Below are 17,261 nucleotides of genomic sequence, written 5' to 3'. Positions count from 1 at the left end.
ACGCCCCACCCCTGTCTTCCTGGTCCCCTTCCCTCAACCCGGAAATTGGATGGGCCAAGACAAAGAGAGTTAAGAGCTTTGTCAGTGGTCTGTCTGGAGCGACAGATGGAAGGAAAGGGACCGGTTGAGCAACATGACAGGTGACTGAGGAGCCAGGTGCGGAGTGGTAGAGTTGGCTGGCGGAGTGGCCAGCAGATGAGATGACAGGCAGGTAGGTGGACGGACAGATAGCAGCGACGTGGACAGGTCGAACAGTGACAGCCACGTAGAGGATCTGGCAGACAAAGAGACAAGGTGAGAAGGAGGTAGGCGACTGCCAATGAGGGAGTGACACGCAGGAGGACAGGTAGAGAGAGGACAAGCAGGTCATCCCCTTGGTGACCTTCAAAGAGAAGCAGAGAGGGCAGAGGTGGAGGGCACGGGGAAAGGGTGACCTCTGAGATTCCCCTTTTCCCCCCAGACTTTGGAGGTGACCCGCCATGGGGCCCAGCATGTTTTTGCTCCTGTGTGTTCTTGGTGAGTTCTCCTGGGGCAGGGAGAGGGCAGGACCGGGACTGGGTCCCTCCACCCCCCATGAGGAGGTCCCACCCCCTCCCCATCTCAGCTCTGGCCCCCAGCCTGGTGGTGAGGAGGAGAGGGGCTTTCTCTCTGCCTCCATTTAGCTGCAGCTCTCAGGGCACTGCTCACCTCGGTCTCCCCTATCCTGTGATCCCTCTTCCCTTCCGTCCCTCTCTGAATCTCTGCCTCTCCATTTCCCTCCTATGTGTAAGCATCTTTCTCCCTGGGTCTCTTTGGTGTTTATGGTCTTTTTCTATCACTGGGTCTCTCTCTCTCGCTCTCTCTCTCTCTCTCTCTCTCTCCTGTCTGTTTCTCTCTCTGTGTATGTGTGTGTCTCCATCTCTGTATCTTTTATTCCTCTCTCTGACCCAGGCCCCTGTCTGTCCCCAGGGCTCAGCCAGGCAGCCACACCGAAGATTTTCAATGGCACCGAGTGTGGACGTAACTCACAGCCGTGGCAGGTGGGGTTATTTGAGGGCAGCAGCCTGCGCTGCGGGGGTGTCCTTATTGACAGCAGGTGGGTCCTCACAGCAGCTCACTGCAGCGGCAGGTAAGCCCCAGGCTGAGTCCCTTCCTGGGGTGGGCGAAGGGAAGACTATGGGAAGGCAAGTGCTGGGGGTAGGATCACAAGGGAGGCCGGTGCCCACTGGGAAGAAGCTGGTCCTGCAACAAGAGAATCTGAGTTTAGACCAGGAGTGGAACTTCTTTAGCAGTGGGCCTGGGGTGGTGCTGGGCAGGGTGAGGTGTGGTGTGTGTGGAGGGCCGAGGAGCGTCCTGGAACCTGCCCTCCTGCCTCTCCCATTCCTGCATGTACCCTTTCTTTCCTATATGACATCTGCCACTCCCCCAGCCATTCCCTGACTCAGTCTGGGCCCGGGGCCCAGGTCTGACCCAAACTCTTTTTTTTGTTTTTGAGACAGAGTCTCGCTCTGTCACCCAGGCTGCTGTGCAATGGTGCGATCACAGCTCACTGCTGTCTCTGCCTCCCGGGTTCAAGTGATTCTCCTGCCTCAGCCTCCTGAGTAGCTGGGATTACAGGCACCCGCCATCAGTTAATTTTTGTAATTTTTGTAGAGACAGAGTTTTGTCATGTTGACCAGGCTGGTCTTGAACTCCTAGCCTCAAACGATCTGCCCATCTTGGCCTTCGAAAGTGCTGGGATTAGAGGTGTGAGCCACTGCGTCCGGCCAACATGACCCAAACTCTTTGTGCAACCTCAGAGACTATGCCTGGCACCTCTCTGGGCCTCAGTGGACTGATGCTCTGGAATCAATCTTTCCTTCTTTCTTTCTTTCTCTCTTTCTTTCTCTCTTTCTTTCTTTCTTTCTTTCTTTCTTTCTTTCTTTCTTTCTTTCTTTCTTTCTTTCTTTCTTTCTCTCTCTCTCTCTCTCTTTCTTTCTTTCTTTCTTTCTTTCTCTTTCTTTCTTTCTTTCTTTCTTTCTCTCTCTCTCTCTCTCTCTTTCTTTTTTTCTTTCTTTCCTTCTTTTCTTTCTCTCTCTCTCTCTCTCTTTTCCTTCCTTCTTTCCTTCCTTCTTTCTTCTTCTTTTCTTTTTTATTTTTTTGGAGACAGAGTCTTGCTCTTTCTGTCACCCAGGCTGGAGTGCAGTGATGCTATCTTGGCTCACTACAGCCTCAACCTCCTGGGCTCAAGTGATCCTCACACCTCAGCCTCCCAAGGAGCTGAGACCACAGGCCTGTGCCACCACATCCGGCTAATTTTTAATTTTTTTTTGTAGAGACAGGGTTTCGCTATGTTATCCAGGCTGGTCTCAAACTCCTCAGCTCAAGCGATCTTCCTGCCTTGACCTCCCTAAATGCTGGGATTACAGGCGTGAGCCACTGCTCCTGGCCTGGAACTTTTTTGTGAAAGGGGAGCTCAGATGCAAAGAAACAGAGACTCAGGAGAGAGACAGGGCCAGAAGCAGGATGCAGAGAGGCCATTCATCAACCCACTCGTTCATTCAGTCAGCAGCGTGGACAGCACATGCTCCGTGCCAGGCGGTGGGAATAAGGCGGTGAACAAGGCCCACTGATGTCCCTGTCTTCGTGGGCTTCATTGGCTGAGATAATCAGAAAGAGAGGCCCGGCGCAGTGGCTCACACCTATAATCCCAGCACTTTGGGAGGCTGAGGTGGGCAGATCACTTGAGGTCAGGAGTTTGAGACCAGCCTGACCCACATGGTGAAACCTCATCTCTACTAAAAATACAAAAATTAGCCGGGCATGGTGGCGGGCACCTGTAATCCCAGCTACTCAGGAATCTGAGGCAGGGAAATTGTTTGAACCCAGGAGGCGGAGGTTGCAGTGAGCCAAGATGGTGCCACTGCACTCCAGCCTAGGTGACAGAGCGAGACTCCGTCTTGAAAAAAAAAAAACGGAGAGAGAGACACAGATGCAGGGACATGGGAGGAGAAACAGTGAACACCCAAGATGGAAAGAGAGTGATGGAGGTCGGGAATAAGAGCCTGCAAGAGAGACTTGGAGAATGAGAGGCGCGGGTGAGAAGACAGACAGTGAGAGGCAGAGCAGCGGGGAGTGGCAGCAGGGCCTGGGAGTGTCTGTGGAGGGGTGCAAGGTGGGGGACTGCCTGTCTGCCACCCGCTCAGCTGTCGCCACCGGCAGCAGGTACTGGGTGCGCCTGGGGGAACACAGCCTCAGCCAGCTCGACTGGACAGAGCAGATCCGGCACAGTGGCTTCTCCGTGACCCACCCCGGCTACCTGGGAGCCTCGACGAGCCATGAGCACGACCTCCGGCTTCTGCGGCTGCGCCTGCCCGTCCGCATAACCAGCAGCGTTCGACCCCTGCCCCTGCCCAATGACTGTGCAACTGCTGGCACCGAGTGCCACGTCTCAGGCTGGGGCATCACCAACCACCCATGGAGTAAGGGGCCTGAGGCCAGGGGTCAGGGGTCAGGATGGGTACAAGTCTGGGATGCAGGGTGAGAGGTCACATCATGACACCTTAGAGGAAGGATGGGTAAAGGGTCAGGGTGTGGGATGGGACATCAGGATCATGGTTTGGGGTCAGAGATTATAGTGGATTGGGGTCTTGGAAGTCAAAGGGGTTAAGGGACTGGGTATGAAGTCAGGGATCAGAGGTCAGAGACATGGTCAGAGGTCAGAGTGTGTCAGGGGTCATCACACTGGAGCAAAAGGCATATTATATATATATATATATATATATATATATGTAAATAGGATATGGGCCTTGTGGGTCATGGGTCTGGGGTTAGAGGTCACTGTAGAATTAAGGTCATGGGATCCAGAGGTTGTACAATCTGGTTAGAATCTGAGGATGGACATTGGGATTCTATCTGAAATCACATATCTGAGATTGGAGGTCATAGCGTTTGGGGTGTGAGGTCTGAGGTTTGAGGTCGTGGAGGCTGGGGCCAAATAAACTAGGATCAGGGGTCACTGGCGTTGGAAGCAGTGAGGTTTGGAAGATGGGGAGCTGAGGTTGCAGGTTAAGATAAAGACAGGGACATGGGGTCAGGAGACAAGATATGAGATCAAGCTGGGATCATAAGGTAATAAGATAGAAGGTCAAAGATCACAGTAGTAGGCACTGAAGAGGGTCAGGTCTGGATTCGTTGTCTCTGAGGCTGGAGAGACAAGAAAGGTCTTGAGTTATGCCACTCAAAGTCAAATGTCAAAGACCAAAGAGACTGCCAATCATCTGGGGTCATGATTCATATGAAATTAAGTCATAAATATGTAACTTGGAGGTTTCAGGATTGTAGTACAGGTTGGTGAGGGGCTGGGATATTGACTCAGATGGGCCACATCGAGGGAAGAGGGATGTAACCTCAAAGTGGGGAGATTTAGGGGACCCTGCAGCACGCATGTTCCCTCTCCAGACCCATTCCCGGATCTGCTCCAGTGCCTCAACCTCTCCATCGTCTCCCATGCCACCTGCCGTGAGGTGTATCCCGGGAGAATCACGAGCAACATGGTGTGTGCAGGAGGCATCCCGGGGCAGGATGCCTGCCAGGTGAGCATGTGTGGTCACCAGGACAGAAAGGGAAGGGGAGAGGCTGGAAGCAGGAGAGGAACTGATGGAGGATGAATCAGGGAAAGGGGATGCTGGAGAGAGATGGGGTCAAAAAGGAAGGGAGAGGCTGGGCGCCGTGGCTCACACCTGTAATCTCAGCACTTTGGGAGGCCAAGGCGGGCAGATCACTTGAGGTCAGGAGTTCAAGACAAGCCTGGCCAACATGGTGAAACCCTGAATCTACTAAAAATACCAAAATTAGCTGGGAGCGGTGGTGCAAGCCTGTGGTCCCAGCTACTCGGAAGGCTGAGGCAGGAAAATCGCTTGATCCCGGGAGGCAGAGGTTGCAGTGAACTGAGATCGCGCCACTGCACTCCAGCCTGGGCGACAGAGCCAGACTCTGTCTCTAAACAAAATAATAATAATAATAATGATAATAATAATAATAATAGTAATAATGATAATAATGGAGGAGAGGCCCAGGATAAGGGAGGGAGAGAGACAGGGAGTAAGAGGAAGGACCAGGGAATGGAGGAGGGGGAGGGACAGGGAGAGAAGAGGGAGGAAGGGAACAGAGAAGGAAAGATGGGGTAGGGGGCAGAGGGAGAGGCAGCAAAACAGACAGAGAGAACTGGGAGCCCAGACAGGGAATCAGCTGTTTCTGGGGCTCTAAGTCTTTCCCACACCATCCTCCAGTTGGTGCTGTCCCAGACCGAGAGAGATTTGAGGATGGTGGCCTCTCCCCTCATTGGTCAGGGCCCCAGCCATTGTCCTTGAGAGAACTCTGTGCTCCTGATGGAGTCCTGCCCACCTTCCCTGGGATTGGTCATTGGTGATGGCACTCTCTCCCCTCATTGGTCAGAACCCCAGCCATTGTCCTTGAGAGAACCTCTACCCTTTATGGAGTCCAGCCCTCCTCCCCTGGGATTGGTCATTGGTAATAGTGTTCTCTCTCCTCATTGGTCAGGGCCCCAGCCATTGTCCTTGAGAGAATGTTCTACTCGTTATGTTGTCTTGACAGCCTCCCCTGGGATTGGTCATTGATGACTGTGCTCTCTCTCCTTGTTGTTCAGGGCCCCAGCCATTGTCCTTGAGAGAACCTCTGTCCTTTATGGAGTTCCACCCTTCTTCCCTGGGATTGGCCGCTAGAGACAGTGGCTCTTCTCTTTTGGTTAGCCATTGCCATTGTCCTCTGGGAAAGTGATTATACTCTTTCCTCTTTTGACCAGACTTGGAGCCCTCACCAAGGCCCAGGACTGGGTTGGAGGGTTGGAGAGGAAAACAGAAATAAGATGTCTCCCTTGTTCAGACAGTACTTCTCTTCCTTTCCAGGGTGATTCTGGGGGCCCCCTGGTGTGTGGGGGAGTCCTTCAAGGTGTGGTGTCCTGGGGGTCTGTGGGGCCTTGTGGACAAGATGGCATCCCTGGAGTCTACACCTATGTTTGCAAGTATGTGGACTGGATCCGGATGATCATGAGGAACAACTAACCTGTTTCCTCCACCTCCACCCCTTAGCTTGGGTACCACTCTGACCCTCAGAGCACCAATACCTCCTCCATTGCTTTTCCCGGCTCCATTCTTGTTGGCCTGGGAACTTTTTGGAACTTTTAACTCCTGCCAGCCCTTCTAAGACCCATGAGCAGGATGGAGAGAAGTGTGCAATGGTCTGGAATAAATACAAATGAAGGAGGGGCCATGTCTGTCCATTTGAAGTCCCCATGCTGGTTGAGACTGGAAGAAGGACTCAACAGTTTCCCTAGCTCATACAAGTAGAAACAGAGCTCAAATAAGGCCGGGCGCAGTGGCTCACACCTGTAATCCCAGCACTTTGGGAGGCTGAGGCAGGTGGATGACTTGAGGTCAGGAGTTCGAGACCAGCCTGGCCAACATGGTGAAACCCCGTCTCTTCAAAACTACCAAAAAAAAAAAAAAAAAAATTTAGCTGGGCATGGTGGCACACACTTGTAATCCCAGCACTTTGGGAGGCTGAGGCGGGTGGACTACCTGAGGTCAGGAGTTCAAGACCAGCCTGGTCAACATGATGAAACCCCATCTCTACTAAAAATACAAAAAGTAGCCGGGCATGGTGGTGCATGCCTATAATCCCAGCTACTTGGGAGGCTGAGACAAGAGAATTGCATGAACCCATGAGGCAGAGGCTGCAGTGAGCCGAGATCAAACCATTGCACTCCAGCCTGGGTGACAGAATAAGACTTCATCTCAAAAAGAAAGAAAGAAAGAAAAACAAACAAACAAACAAAACCCCAAAAACAAAGCTCAAATAGGATGAGGGTCTTCCCTGAGTAGTTACTCAGAAATGGAATAGAAAAAGTTACCTATAATAATACAGGCTGGGTACAGTGGCCCACGCCTGTAATCCCAGCACTTTGGGAGGCCGAGATGGGAGGATGGCTTGAGCTGAGGAGTTCGAGATCAGCCTGGCAACATGGTGAAACCTCGTCACTACAAAAATACAAAAAATTAGCTGGGTATGGTGGCGCGAACCTGTAGTCCTGGCTACTTGGGAAGCTGAGGTGGGCAGATCACCCGAGCCGGAGAGGTGGAAGCTGCAGTGAGCCGAGATCACACCACTACTCTCCAGGCTGGGCAATAAAGTGAGAGACCTTGTCTCAAAAGCAAAAATCCAACAATATAAATAAGAGCCATGTTTCTTCATCCAGCACAATAGAAACAGTGCCCAGAGCTTATAAGCTTTTCAAGAGTCCACAAAAGACCCGAGAAGAAAAAAGAAAATTGTTAGCTCCAAAATACGAGACAAAAGCTGCAAAGTCAACATTTATGACCATTTTAATCCAATGTCCATAAAGCATAACATTCTTTCCACTACTCAACTGCAGTTTACTTTCTTGTAATCAAGCATACATTGTTTCTTTAATGTGGGACGTGGCTTTGTTCTCATATGTATGCAATGATGGAGGGTGGAGTGCAGCCTTGGAAAGCAGGAGGGCTCGGCCTATGTCTTAAAATTCTCCTGCCCACCCCTTGGATTCTGTCTCCACTGGGACTCGGGAGGTGAGGGGAGACCATCTCTCCAAGTGCACTGAAGGGGAATTGGAGGAGGGAGGGAGTGTGGGGTGATCATAACAGTGGAGGCACATTTGCTGAGCCCCCCCTGCAGTCTGCTCTTTCCAAATGGACCCTCCTGGAGGCCTGATCCCAACCTTCCGTGCAAGCAGGTCTGTCACCCCCATCTCTCAGATGAAGAAACTGAGCCTCGCAGGGGTGGAGTCCCTTGTCCCCACGTCATAAGGGTAGTCATAGTGGTAGGAAGAGGAAGCACCTAGGTTTGAGGCCAGGGCTGGCTGTTGTCAGAACCTAGGCCCTCCCCTGCCTTGCTCCACATCTGGTTAGGGGAGAGAGGGGAGGAAAGCCAAGGGAAGGCACCTAGCTGAAAACAAACAAGCTGGGCGAAGCAGGAGTCCGCGCTCGGGTTCTGCAGATGCAGAGGTTGAGGCGGCTGCAGGACTGGAAGTCATCGGGCAGAGGTCTCACAACAGCCAGTAAGTGAACAGCTGCAGTCGGGCTGCCTGGGAGGCAGGGAGAAGTGGGCAGGGGAAGGGTCAGCAGAGAAGCAAGGCCCCAGAGGAGCCCTGGGGTGGAGCGCAGCCGAGGGCTCTGTTCCCTTTCCTGGACTCAGCTTCCACAGGCCCTGACCTGCCTCCCCCACCCTCCGGTCCTGCCCCACCTCTGTGACACCCCAGCACCCCCCTCCTTGCAAAGGAGAAGGGAGCGGCCTAGGGGAGGCCAGGGGCCCACCTGGGCTGGGGCTGCGGCAAGGGAGTGACTGGGACAGGAGGAAAAAGAGAGACAGAGGTTAGACGGAAGGAGAGGGATTTCGAGACAAATTGCCAGAGATGCAGTCAGAGAGACTGACTGAGGTAGAAAAAGAGACTGAGACACAAAGATAGAAGGAATTAGAGAAAGGGCCACACAGAGCCAGATGGAGAGAGAAGACTGGAGATGGAGACGGGGATGAGGACAGACAAAGGCAGACAGACACGTAGGGACAGAAAGAGAAAAATCACACAAAGTCAGAATTATTGAGTGACAGAGAATGACACAGCAAGACACAGACTCAGAGACTCGGGAGGGAAAGGAAGGCTGCAGACAGACAGACAGACAGACAGACAGAGGGAGACTGAGACGCAGGGAGAAGAGGCCTCTTGGAGAGGCAGGCAGCCAGTGCCTCGGAGGTCTACGGGGAGGGCCCCCCCACACCCCACCCTGGGGCATTAAGGCAGGGCTTGGAGGCCAGTCATCCTGGACCCGCCCGGGGCCGTCCCCCTGCCTGCCTGCCTGCCTGGTGCCTGGCACCTGGCGCTCCAACCCAGCCTACCTGCTGTAGCCGCCGCTGCTGCCTCCGCCGCCACTGGGCCCCCAGAGCCCCAGCCCCAGAGCCCGTGAGTCCAGGAGGAAAGGGAAGCCATCCCTCCCTGTCCACGTCCAGGTGTTAGCCCTCCCCAAGGACACCTGTCCCACTCGGGCACCCATTTCTCCCTCTGCTCTGTCCTTCTCTGCTTGGGTGGGGGTTCGTGGCCTCTCTCTGCACCTCTCACCTCCAATGGCTGTCCCCAGCCTCAGTTACCTCTGATCTCCATGGCTTCAGCTGCTGAGCCGGCCCTCTGCTCCCACCCCCGCTGGCCAGGGCAGCTGAGGGCACTGGCCCTCCCCTTGACCAGCCCAGCCCAACTCTGCTTGGCTGTCCTTCAAAAGGGCAGGGGTTTGGCAGGCAGGGGTTCAGCGAGCTGGGTGATGGGGGGCCCAGACATTTTCTGGGGCTGAGCCCCCACTCCCCCCCAGCAGACCTCAAAGGCTCCATATCGCTCTGCTGTGAAGACAATGAAAAAGGGGTGGCTACGGAACGGGGTCTGGTTCCCCTTGTCCTTCCATTCCAAGCTGCTGGGGCCTGGCCAGCTCTCAAGGCAAGAAGGAAAACATCCTCTGACATGTGCCGAGGAGGTCCCATGGCTGACTTGAACCGGGCCGGCCCATGACTTGCCGGTCAGAGCCCCTCCCAACAACTTCCACATGGTTCTTGGTATCTCGGAAGCTTCTAGCTGTGACCAGGCCCTCTCCAAGGCCACCCTCGACACCTAAGATATATTTTAAGTGTTTGGAGATCCGAGTGCTGTGAGAAACAGGGGATTTCCCCAACCTTGTTTCTCTCAAGTGGGGAGCAGGAGCAGGTGAGGGAGAGAGGAGAGGGCATGATCCAGCCCCCAACTTCCCTGTAAAGTGATGCGGCCCCATGTCCCTCCTTGTTCCCAGAGGAACCTGGGGCCCGCCCCTCCCCCCTCCAGGCCATGAGGATTCTGCAGTTAATCATGCTTGCTCTGGCGACAGGTACGGCAGGGGATGGGGGCAGGGCAGGAGCCTCCCTCTTGCATCTCTGGGATCCCCTAACCCTCTGTGTCCGAACAGTGACAGGGCTGATTCCAAATTATAGAACAATCCATAAGACATCCGACCTGGGAGCAGCCGTCACGAGGGCCTGGATGCCTTTCCAGATAATCCCTTTAAATGCCAAAGGAGGAGAGGTCAAGGGGGTCCTAAAGGGTCCCGGGCAGGGGCCAGGGAAGCTGGAGTTGGGGGAGCGGTCAGTCAAAGCGCAGAGGACAGGGGCTACCAACCAACCAGTATGGAAGTATTTCCTTTTTTTTTTTTCCCAGAGACAAGGTCTCGCTCTATTGTCCAGGCTGGAGTGCCGTGGTGCCATCATGGCTCACTGCAGTCTTGACTTCCCAGGCTTAAGTGATCCTTAAGCCATCTCAGCCTCCCCGGTAGCTGGGACCACAGGCACCTGCCACCAAGCCAGGCTAATTGTTTGATTTTTTGTAGAGATGGAGGCGGGGGGTTCTCACTATGTTTGCCTAGGTTGGTCTTCAACTCCTGGGCTCAAGCAATCCTCCCACCTTAGCCTCCCAAGGTGCTGGGATTACAGGCGTTTGCACCCGACCCTATGGAAGTATTTTCATCCTTTAATGCCTGGTCCCAGCATCCAGCGCAACCCAGAGGGACACCAGACCAGGGCTCAGACCACCCACCCTCTTTCTCTCCTCCCCACCCCCATTTCTGGGAGCCCTCCTGGTCTACCACCTCTCCTTCCTGAGCCCCTCCTTTTGCTCTCACTCCCTCCAGGGCTCGTAAGGGGAGAGACCAGGATCATCAAGGGGTTCGAGTGCAAGCCTCATTCCCAGCCCTGGCAGGCAGCCCTGTTCGAGAAGACGCGGTTGCTCTGTGGGGCGACCCTCATTGCCCCCAGCTGGCTCCTGACAGCAGCCCACTGCCGCAAGCCGTGGGTGCGGGGGCTGGGGCGGGGCCGGGAGGGGGCTGGGAATGGGGAGATGGATGGAGAGAAGCTCGGGGATAGGGATGCGGGAAGGGGATTAGAAATGGGGACGGGTAGTGTCAGCAAGGTTGACGGGCTTGCATTGGGATTGAAGGTGGGGGGATGAATGGGGTTGGGATGGGGCTATGGCTGGGAAGGGGGCTTCGGTGGGAGACGTGGAAGAGGTTGGAAGCGGAGTGATGTTTCTTCACCTTCAAAGGTGTCACTCACCTCTCCCAACCATGTCTCCCCCGACCCTTCCTCCTCCAACTACTGTCTCTCCCACCTCAGCCGCTACATAGTTCACCTGGGGGAGCACAACCTCCAGAAGCAGGATGGCTGTGAGCAGACCCGGACAGCCACTGAGTCCTTCCCCCACCCCGGCTTCAACAACAGCCTCCCCAACAAAGACCACCGCAATGACATCATGCTGGTGAAGATGGCGTCGCCAGCCTTCATCACCTGGGCTGTGCGACCCCTCACCCTCTCCTCACGCTGCGTCACCGCTGGCACCAGCTGCCTCATTTCCGGCTGGGGCAGCACGTCCAGCCCCCAGTGTAGGAGCTCCAGAGGGGAACCCGGCAAGGGGTGGTGGGGAGGGTGTGGTCATGATTGTGCAAGGGTTTGGGGGATCAGAGATGTGGTTCGCAGTGACGAAGGTGGTATAAGTTGAGAGGATGAGTGGAAAATGTCAGGACAGGGGAGGGTGGGTACCGAAGTTGGGGCCTTGGAATCAGACAGACGGGATATACAATCATATGTCCATAATCTCCTGGTTGCAGGACCTTAGGCAAGCGGCTTCACCTCTCTGAATCTTGATTTTCTTCTCTATAAAATGAGAATAATTATACCCACCTGTCAGGACTGGATTAGAGATAATGTATATCAAGCAACTGGCATAAATCATTTATTGGATAGCAGATTGGGCACAATGGCTGACGCCTGTAATCCCAGCACTTTGGGAGGCCCAGGTGGGCAGATCACCTGAGGTCGGGACTTTGATACCAGCCTGGCCAACGTGGTGAAATCCCGTCTCTACTAAAAATACGAAAATTAGCTGGGTGTGGTTGTGTGCGCCTGTAACCCCAGCTAATCAGGAGGCTGAGGCAGGAGAATCGCTTAAACCCGGGAGACGGAGGTTGCAGTGAGCCAAGATCACGCCACTGCACTCCAGCCTGGGAGACAGAGCAAGACTCTGTTTAAAAAAAAAAAAAAAAAAATGCTGGATAGCACTGCTGTTGCTATTGTTACAAGAAGAGAGGTGAGTTGGCTGGGTCTAAGGACAGGGATTCACCCAGGGGCTGGGTCACAGCAAGCACTGCATTAGGGGCGGTGGCAGGGGGCTCATTCCCACAGCCCCTCCTGCTGTTTCCACAGTACGCCTGCCTCACAGCTTGCGATGCGCCAACATCACCATCATTGAGCACCAGAAGTGTGAGAACGCCTACCCCAGCAACATCACAGACACCATGGTGTGCGCCAGCGTTCAGGAAGGGGGCAAGGACTCCTGCCAGGTCAGCGGGCAGGGCCTGGGTCTCCAACCACACCCCCATCCCATCCCCAGCTTCAATGACATCCTTCCCGACATCCACAATTTCATCCCCAACCTCAACCCGCCTCCCCCTGCAACTCCCAGTCCATCTCTTCCCCTGTTCCCATTTCTGATCTCAGCACAAACTTCAGCTCCATCCCCGTTTCCAGCTCCAGCTTTCCCCAAACTCGTTTTTGAGCCTAACCCCATTCTTTATCCCACCCATAATCCCAGCCTTATCGCCAAACCTATCACCATTCCCGGTACCTCCCCATCCTCAGTCTCGGCCCCACTCCTAAGCACCGTCCCCACCTCCTCCCTGGCGAACACCGTGCTCAACGCTTTCTCTCACCAATGTTCTCTCTCCCCGTGCCCAGGGTGACTCCGGGGGCCCTCTGGTCTGTAACCACTCTCTTCAAGGCATTATTTCCTGGGGCCAGGATCCGTGTGCGATCACCCGAAAGCCTGGTGTCTACACGAAAGTCTGCAAATACGTGGACTGGATCCAGGAGACGATGAAGAACAATTAGACTGGACCCACACACCACAGCCCAATACCCTCCATTTCCACTTGGTGATTGGTTCCCGTTCACTCTGTTAATAAGAAACCCTAAGCCAAGACCCTCTACAAACATTCTTTGGGCCTCCTGGACTACAGGAGATACTGTCACTTAATAATCAACCTGGGGTTTGAAATCAGTGAGACTTGGATTCAAATTCTGCCTTGAACTATTGTGACTCTGGGAATGATAACATCTGGTTTGTTCTCTGTTGTATCCCCAACCCCAAAGACAGCTCCTGGCCATATATCAAGGTTTCAATAAACATTTGCTAAATGAGTGAATCTACAGAGTGCTTACTATGTGCTAGACCCTGATCCACTGGCTTTATTTTATTTTATTTTATTTTATTTTATTTTATCTTAAGACAGAGTCTCGCTCTGTCACCCAGGTTGGAGTACGGTGGTGCTATCTCTGCTCACTGCAACCTTCACCTCCTGGGTTCAAGCAATTCTCCTGCCTCAGCCTTCTGAGTAGCTGGGATTACAGGTGCCTACCACCACATCTGGCTAAGTTTTGTATTTTTAAGTAGAGATGAGGCTTCGCCATGTTGGCCAGGCTGGTCTCGAACTCCTGACCTCAGGTGATCTGCCCGCCTTGGCCTCCCAAACTCCTGGGATTACAGACATGAGCCACCACGCCCGCCCAGCTTTTATTAATTAAATTAAATTAATTAATCTATTTATGAGACAGTCTTGCTCTGTTGCCCAGACTGGAGTGCAGTAACAATCACAGCTCATGGCAATCTCAGTTTCCTGGGCTGAAGTGATTGTCCAGCCTCAGTCTCCAGAGTAGCTGGGACTACAGGCACATGCCATGAAGTCCAGCTAATTTTTTTATTTTTCATAGACAGAGGTCTCAGTATGCTGCCCCGGCTAGTCTCAAACTCCCGGGCTCAAGGAATCTGTCCTCCTCAGCCTCCGAAAGTGCTGGGATTACAGGCATGAGTCGCTGTGCCTGGCCTCCAAGCACTTTTAAATGTATCAACTAACTTAATCCTCACAAAACCCTATGAGATCAGTACTGTTTTCATACCTATTTTATAGATGAAGAAAGCAAGGTGATCTCTTTTCTTTTTTTTTTTTTTTTGAGATGGAGTCTCGCTCTGTCGTCGCTCAGGCTGGAGTGCAGTGGCGCCATCTCGACTTACTGCAATCTCTGCCTCCCGGGTTCACGCCATTCTCCTGCCTCAGCCTCCCGAGTAGCTGGGACTACAGGCGCCCGCCACCACGCCCGGCTAAGTTTTTGTATTTTTAGTAGAGACGGGGTTTCACCGTGTTAGCCAGGATGGTCTCGATCTCCTGACCTCGTGGTCCACCTGTCTCGGCCTCCCAAAGTGCTGGGATTACAGGCGTGAGCCACCGCGCCCGACCTGAGGTGATCTCTTAACTACCAAGTGATGTGCCTGGAGTAAGGCTCTGTTTGTTTCCTTTCCTATATAACTGTGCATGCAAAAGTATAACACAGTAAGTAAAGAAGTCAGTCAGCTTGCACATACTAAGACCTAACCAAAGGAGTTTATCATTGTTTTTCTCCAACTTCCATGATAGGTAATTAGGTAGTGGAGCCCTCTGCTGGCCAATCTGGTAGCCACTAACCGCACATGGCTCTTCCAATTAAAATTACATAAAGCCAGAAATGTTAACTCCTCTGTCTCATTTGTGGTATCTCCAAGGCTGATATTTCCACACATGGCTGGTGGTGTCTGGATTAGCTAGTGCATATATAACATCACTGCAGAAAGTTCAGCTGGGCAACACTGAGTTAGATGGCCTCTGAAGAGGATGTCCCACAGAGAGAATCCAGAGCTCACGATCTTTTTTTGTTTTTTTGTTTTTTTTCTTTGAGACGCAGTCCTGCTGTGTCATGCAGTTTGGAGTGCAGTGGCGCGATCTCGGCTCACTACAACTTCTGCCTTCCAGGTTCAAGCGATGCTCCTGCCTCAGCCTCCCTAGAAGCTGGGACTGCAGGCCCGTGCCAACATCCCCAGCTAATTTTTGTGTATTTTTAGTAGAGATGGGGTTTCACTATGTTGGCCAGGCTGGTCTTGAACTCCTGACCTCATGATCGGCCTGCCTCGGCCTCCCAAAGCACTGGGATTATAGGCATGAGCCACCGCGCCTGGCCACCTCAGGATCTTTTGGGACGGTTGGCTCACTCGCAGGAGAGGTGGCTGGCATGAGCAGTAGGAGCCCAGAGTGGAACCAGGGCCTTCTGGTTGTTAAGTGGACTTGCTGTGTGACCTCGTGTGAGTCTGCCCTCTCTGAGCCTCTCACTCCTCACCTGAGATGAGAGAGTTGGCTGAGGTGATGCTGATGCCCCTCGCAGCTTTGACCTCCTGTGATTCAGGGGCCTGTGTGGCACCTGGTGGCACACAGATGGCAGGGAGGATGTGAGATGGCCGCACACGGGTATGAGGCAAAGCCACAGCCCCCCAACACACACACGGGCTAGTCACTGGGACACACACAGAGCTCACAGCCACAGGGCGGGCGTGGGTTTCCCTCTTTCCTTGTTTCTGTTTTTCTTAGCCTGGGCGCCTCCCTCCCTCCCCCCCTCTCTCTCTCTCTCTGGCTCCTTTAGCCTTGGTTTGTTACAATCTCCCTTTCCAAGCCAGCCTCTGTCCCTCCTACTCAACCTGCTTTATCTCTGGGCCTTCCTCCTTCCTCTTCCACATTCTGGCTTCTCACATTGTCACTCTAGGTATGCACTTCCCGTTGATTTCCTCTTTCTCAGTGGCGTCTCATCCCGCCACCCCCAGCCTTCCTGGGGACATGAACCCTCTCCCTGCACCTGGGAAGCCTTCTTGGAACCTGGATCCGGGGAATCCCCACGGAAGCCAGTTCCAAAAGAGATGAAAAGGGGGTGTTTTGGGCACTGGGAGAAACCTGTATTCCAGGGCCCCTCCCAGAGCAGGAATCTGGGACCCAGGAGTGCCAGCCTCACCCACGGTATAATTAGACAGAGGGAAAGGGAGGGAGGGAGCCCGGGGGTGGGGGTAGGGGAGGGCGGAGAAGCTTCCGGACTCCTCAGGGTTAAAAGGGAAGGTCCGGCCAGGGGTCCCTGGGCAGAGGATACCAGCGGCGGACCACAGGCAGGGCAGAGGCACGTCTGGGTCCCCTCCCTCCTTCCTATCGGCGACTCCCAGGTAAAGCTAGTTGCACCTCACCTGGGTTGGGGTGGATTGCGAGAGGATGGGTGGGGACCCCCGGGCCACAGGCAGTAGCCTGCTTGGAGCCTCGGTTTCTCCACCTGCGGGACGCGGAAGTCCCCCCGCTGTAAGGTTGAGAAAGAGGCTCCCACTGGCTACAAGCCTCGGATCCCCACCCCTCGCGAGAAGGCGGGGGAAACCCCGGGCGCGGCGTGGCTGCAGCCGGGGCGCGGAGAGCGCTCCCCGCCGGCACAGGGAGAAAGGTGAGATGCTGCGAGGGGCGTCATTAGGGTAGTTGCGCTCATTACCGCTGTTCCAGCCCGAATCTCCCATCTGTCCGCCCCTGGGGTTATCGGCTGCAGGTCAAAAGGGTGCTTGCGGGCTGGGGTGGCCCAGGCTGGGCGAACGAGCACGGCGAGGTGGGGGTCTCTAACGGAGCATCTATTTTAACCCGCCCCCCCACCACACACACACACCCTAGCAGATCCTGGCCATGAGACCCCCGCACCTCCACCTCTCCGCCGCCTCTGGCGCCCGGGCTCTGGCGAAGCTGCTGCCGCTGCTGATGGCGCAACTCTGGGGTGAGGCGGGGGACAGAGGGCCGCGAGAGGCGCGGGTGGGAGGCGCGGGCGGGAGGAGAGTGTGCTCCTGTCGCCAAGCCCCGCGCACCTCTCCTCCCCCGGGACCGCAGCACCCACCCAGCGCTCCAGAACAGGGCCCGCCCCCAAGTCAGCTGGGCCCTTCTGGCTTGGCCCCTGGCTGTCCCGCCCCATTCAGGCCCCCTCCGATTTCTGCCACCCGGATCCTCGCTCTTCCGTGGACTTTTCGCCGAGTTCTTTCTCCTCCTCTTACACCGCCCCATCCCGGCCCCGCCCCATTTTGCACCACCGTGTTTTATCCTGAGTCTTGCCTTACCGCTTTTTTGCCCTCTCCCCTCCCTTTTTTCCTTCTTTTTTCTTTTCTTTTCTTTTTTCTCTTTCTTTCGTTCGTTCGTTCTTCCCTTCCTTTTCTTTCTTCTTCCTTGTTTTACTTTCTCTTCTTTCTCTTTCTTTTTTCTTTCTTTATCTCTCCTTTCTTTCTCTCTCTCTCTCTCTTTTTTTTTTTTTTTTTTTTTTTT

The 17,261-nt window shown here is 54.2% G+C and overlaps 3 protein-coding genes across 8 annotated transcripts in view; all 3 read left to right on the top strand.

The window, feature by feature from the left end:
- Positions 1-207: 207 nt before the first annotated feature.
- On the top strand, positions 208-6,247 carry KLK12 (kallikrein related peptidase 12). 2 transcript variants are annotated; one of them, XM_025368622.1, is made up of 6 exons: positions 208-305; positions 461-516; positions 949-1,108; positions 3,181-3,440; positions 4,420-4,553; positions 5,886-6,247. In XM_025368622.1, the coding sequence occupies exons 2-6, from the start codon at positions 480-482 to the stop codon at positions 6,039-6,041; spliced, it is 747 nt and encodes a 248-aa protein (XP_025224407.1). In that variant the 5' UTR covers positions 208-305; positions 461-479; the 3' UTR covers positions 6,042-6,247. The 2 variants fall into 2 exon arrangements, with proteins under 2 accessions (XP_025224407.1, XP_025224408.1); XM_025368623.1 differs by lacking the exon at positions 208-305 and having other exon boundaries at positions 359-516.
- Positions 6,248-7,500: 1,253 nt separating this feature from the next.
- KLK11 (kallikrein related peptidase 11) lies at positions 7,501-13,277 on the top strand. Of its 4 annotated transcripts, none has more exons than XM_025367576.1 (6): positions 7,501-7,586; positions 9,843-9,917; positions 10,713-10,869; positions 11,194-11,459; positions 12,280-12,416; positions 12,811-13,277. In XM_025367576.1, the coding sequence occupies exons 2-6, from the start codon at positions 9,878-9,880 to the stop codon at positions 12,961-12,963; spliced, it is 753 nt and encodes a 250-aa protein (XP_025223361.1). In that variant the 5' UTR covers positions 7,501-7,586; positions 9,843-9,877; the 3' UTR covers positions 12,964-13,277. The 4 variants fall into 4 exon arrangements, with proteins under 4 accessions (XP_025223361.1, XP_025223358.1, XP_025223357.1 ...); XM_025367573.1 differs by having other exon boundaries at positions 10,713-10,873; positions 11,123-11,459; XM_025367572.1 differs by lacking the exon at positions 7,501-7,586 and adding an exon at positions 7,828-8,074.
- Positions 13,278-16,009: 2,732 nt separating this feature from the next.
- The window catches only part of KLK10 (kallikrein related peptidase 10), a 6,957-nt gene continuing 5,705 nt past the window's right edge, over positions 16,010-17,261 (top strand). The window contains exons 1-2 of one of the 2 annotated variants that reach the window (XM_025367423.1): positions 16,010-16,141; positions 16,629-16,725. In XM_025367423.1, the coding sequence (XP_025223208.1) occupies positions 16,638-16,725 (88 nt within the window). In that variant the 5' untranslated portion in view covers positions 16,010-16,141; positions 16,629-16,637. Of the gene's footprint in view, positions 16,142-16,193; positions 16,726-17,261 lie in introns of those variants that run through there. The other variant, XM_025367424.1, reaches the window with a different exon arrangement.

This window comes from Theropithecus gelada, chromosome 19 (genome assembly GCF_003255815.1).
Source record: "Theropithecus gelada isolate Dixy chromosome 19, Tgel_1.0, whole genome shotgun sequence".
Lineage (NCBI taxonomy): Eukaryota > Metazoa > Chordata > Mammalia > Primates > Cercopithecidae > Theropithecus > Theropithecus gelada.
Note: the sequence above shows the minus strand (reverse complement) of the source record. Positions and strands in the feature narration are given on the sequence as shown.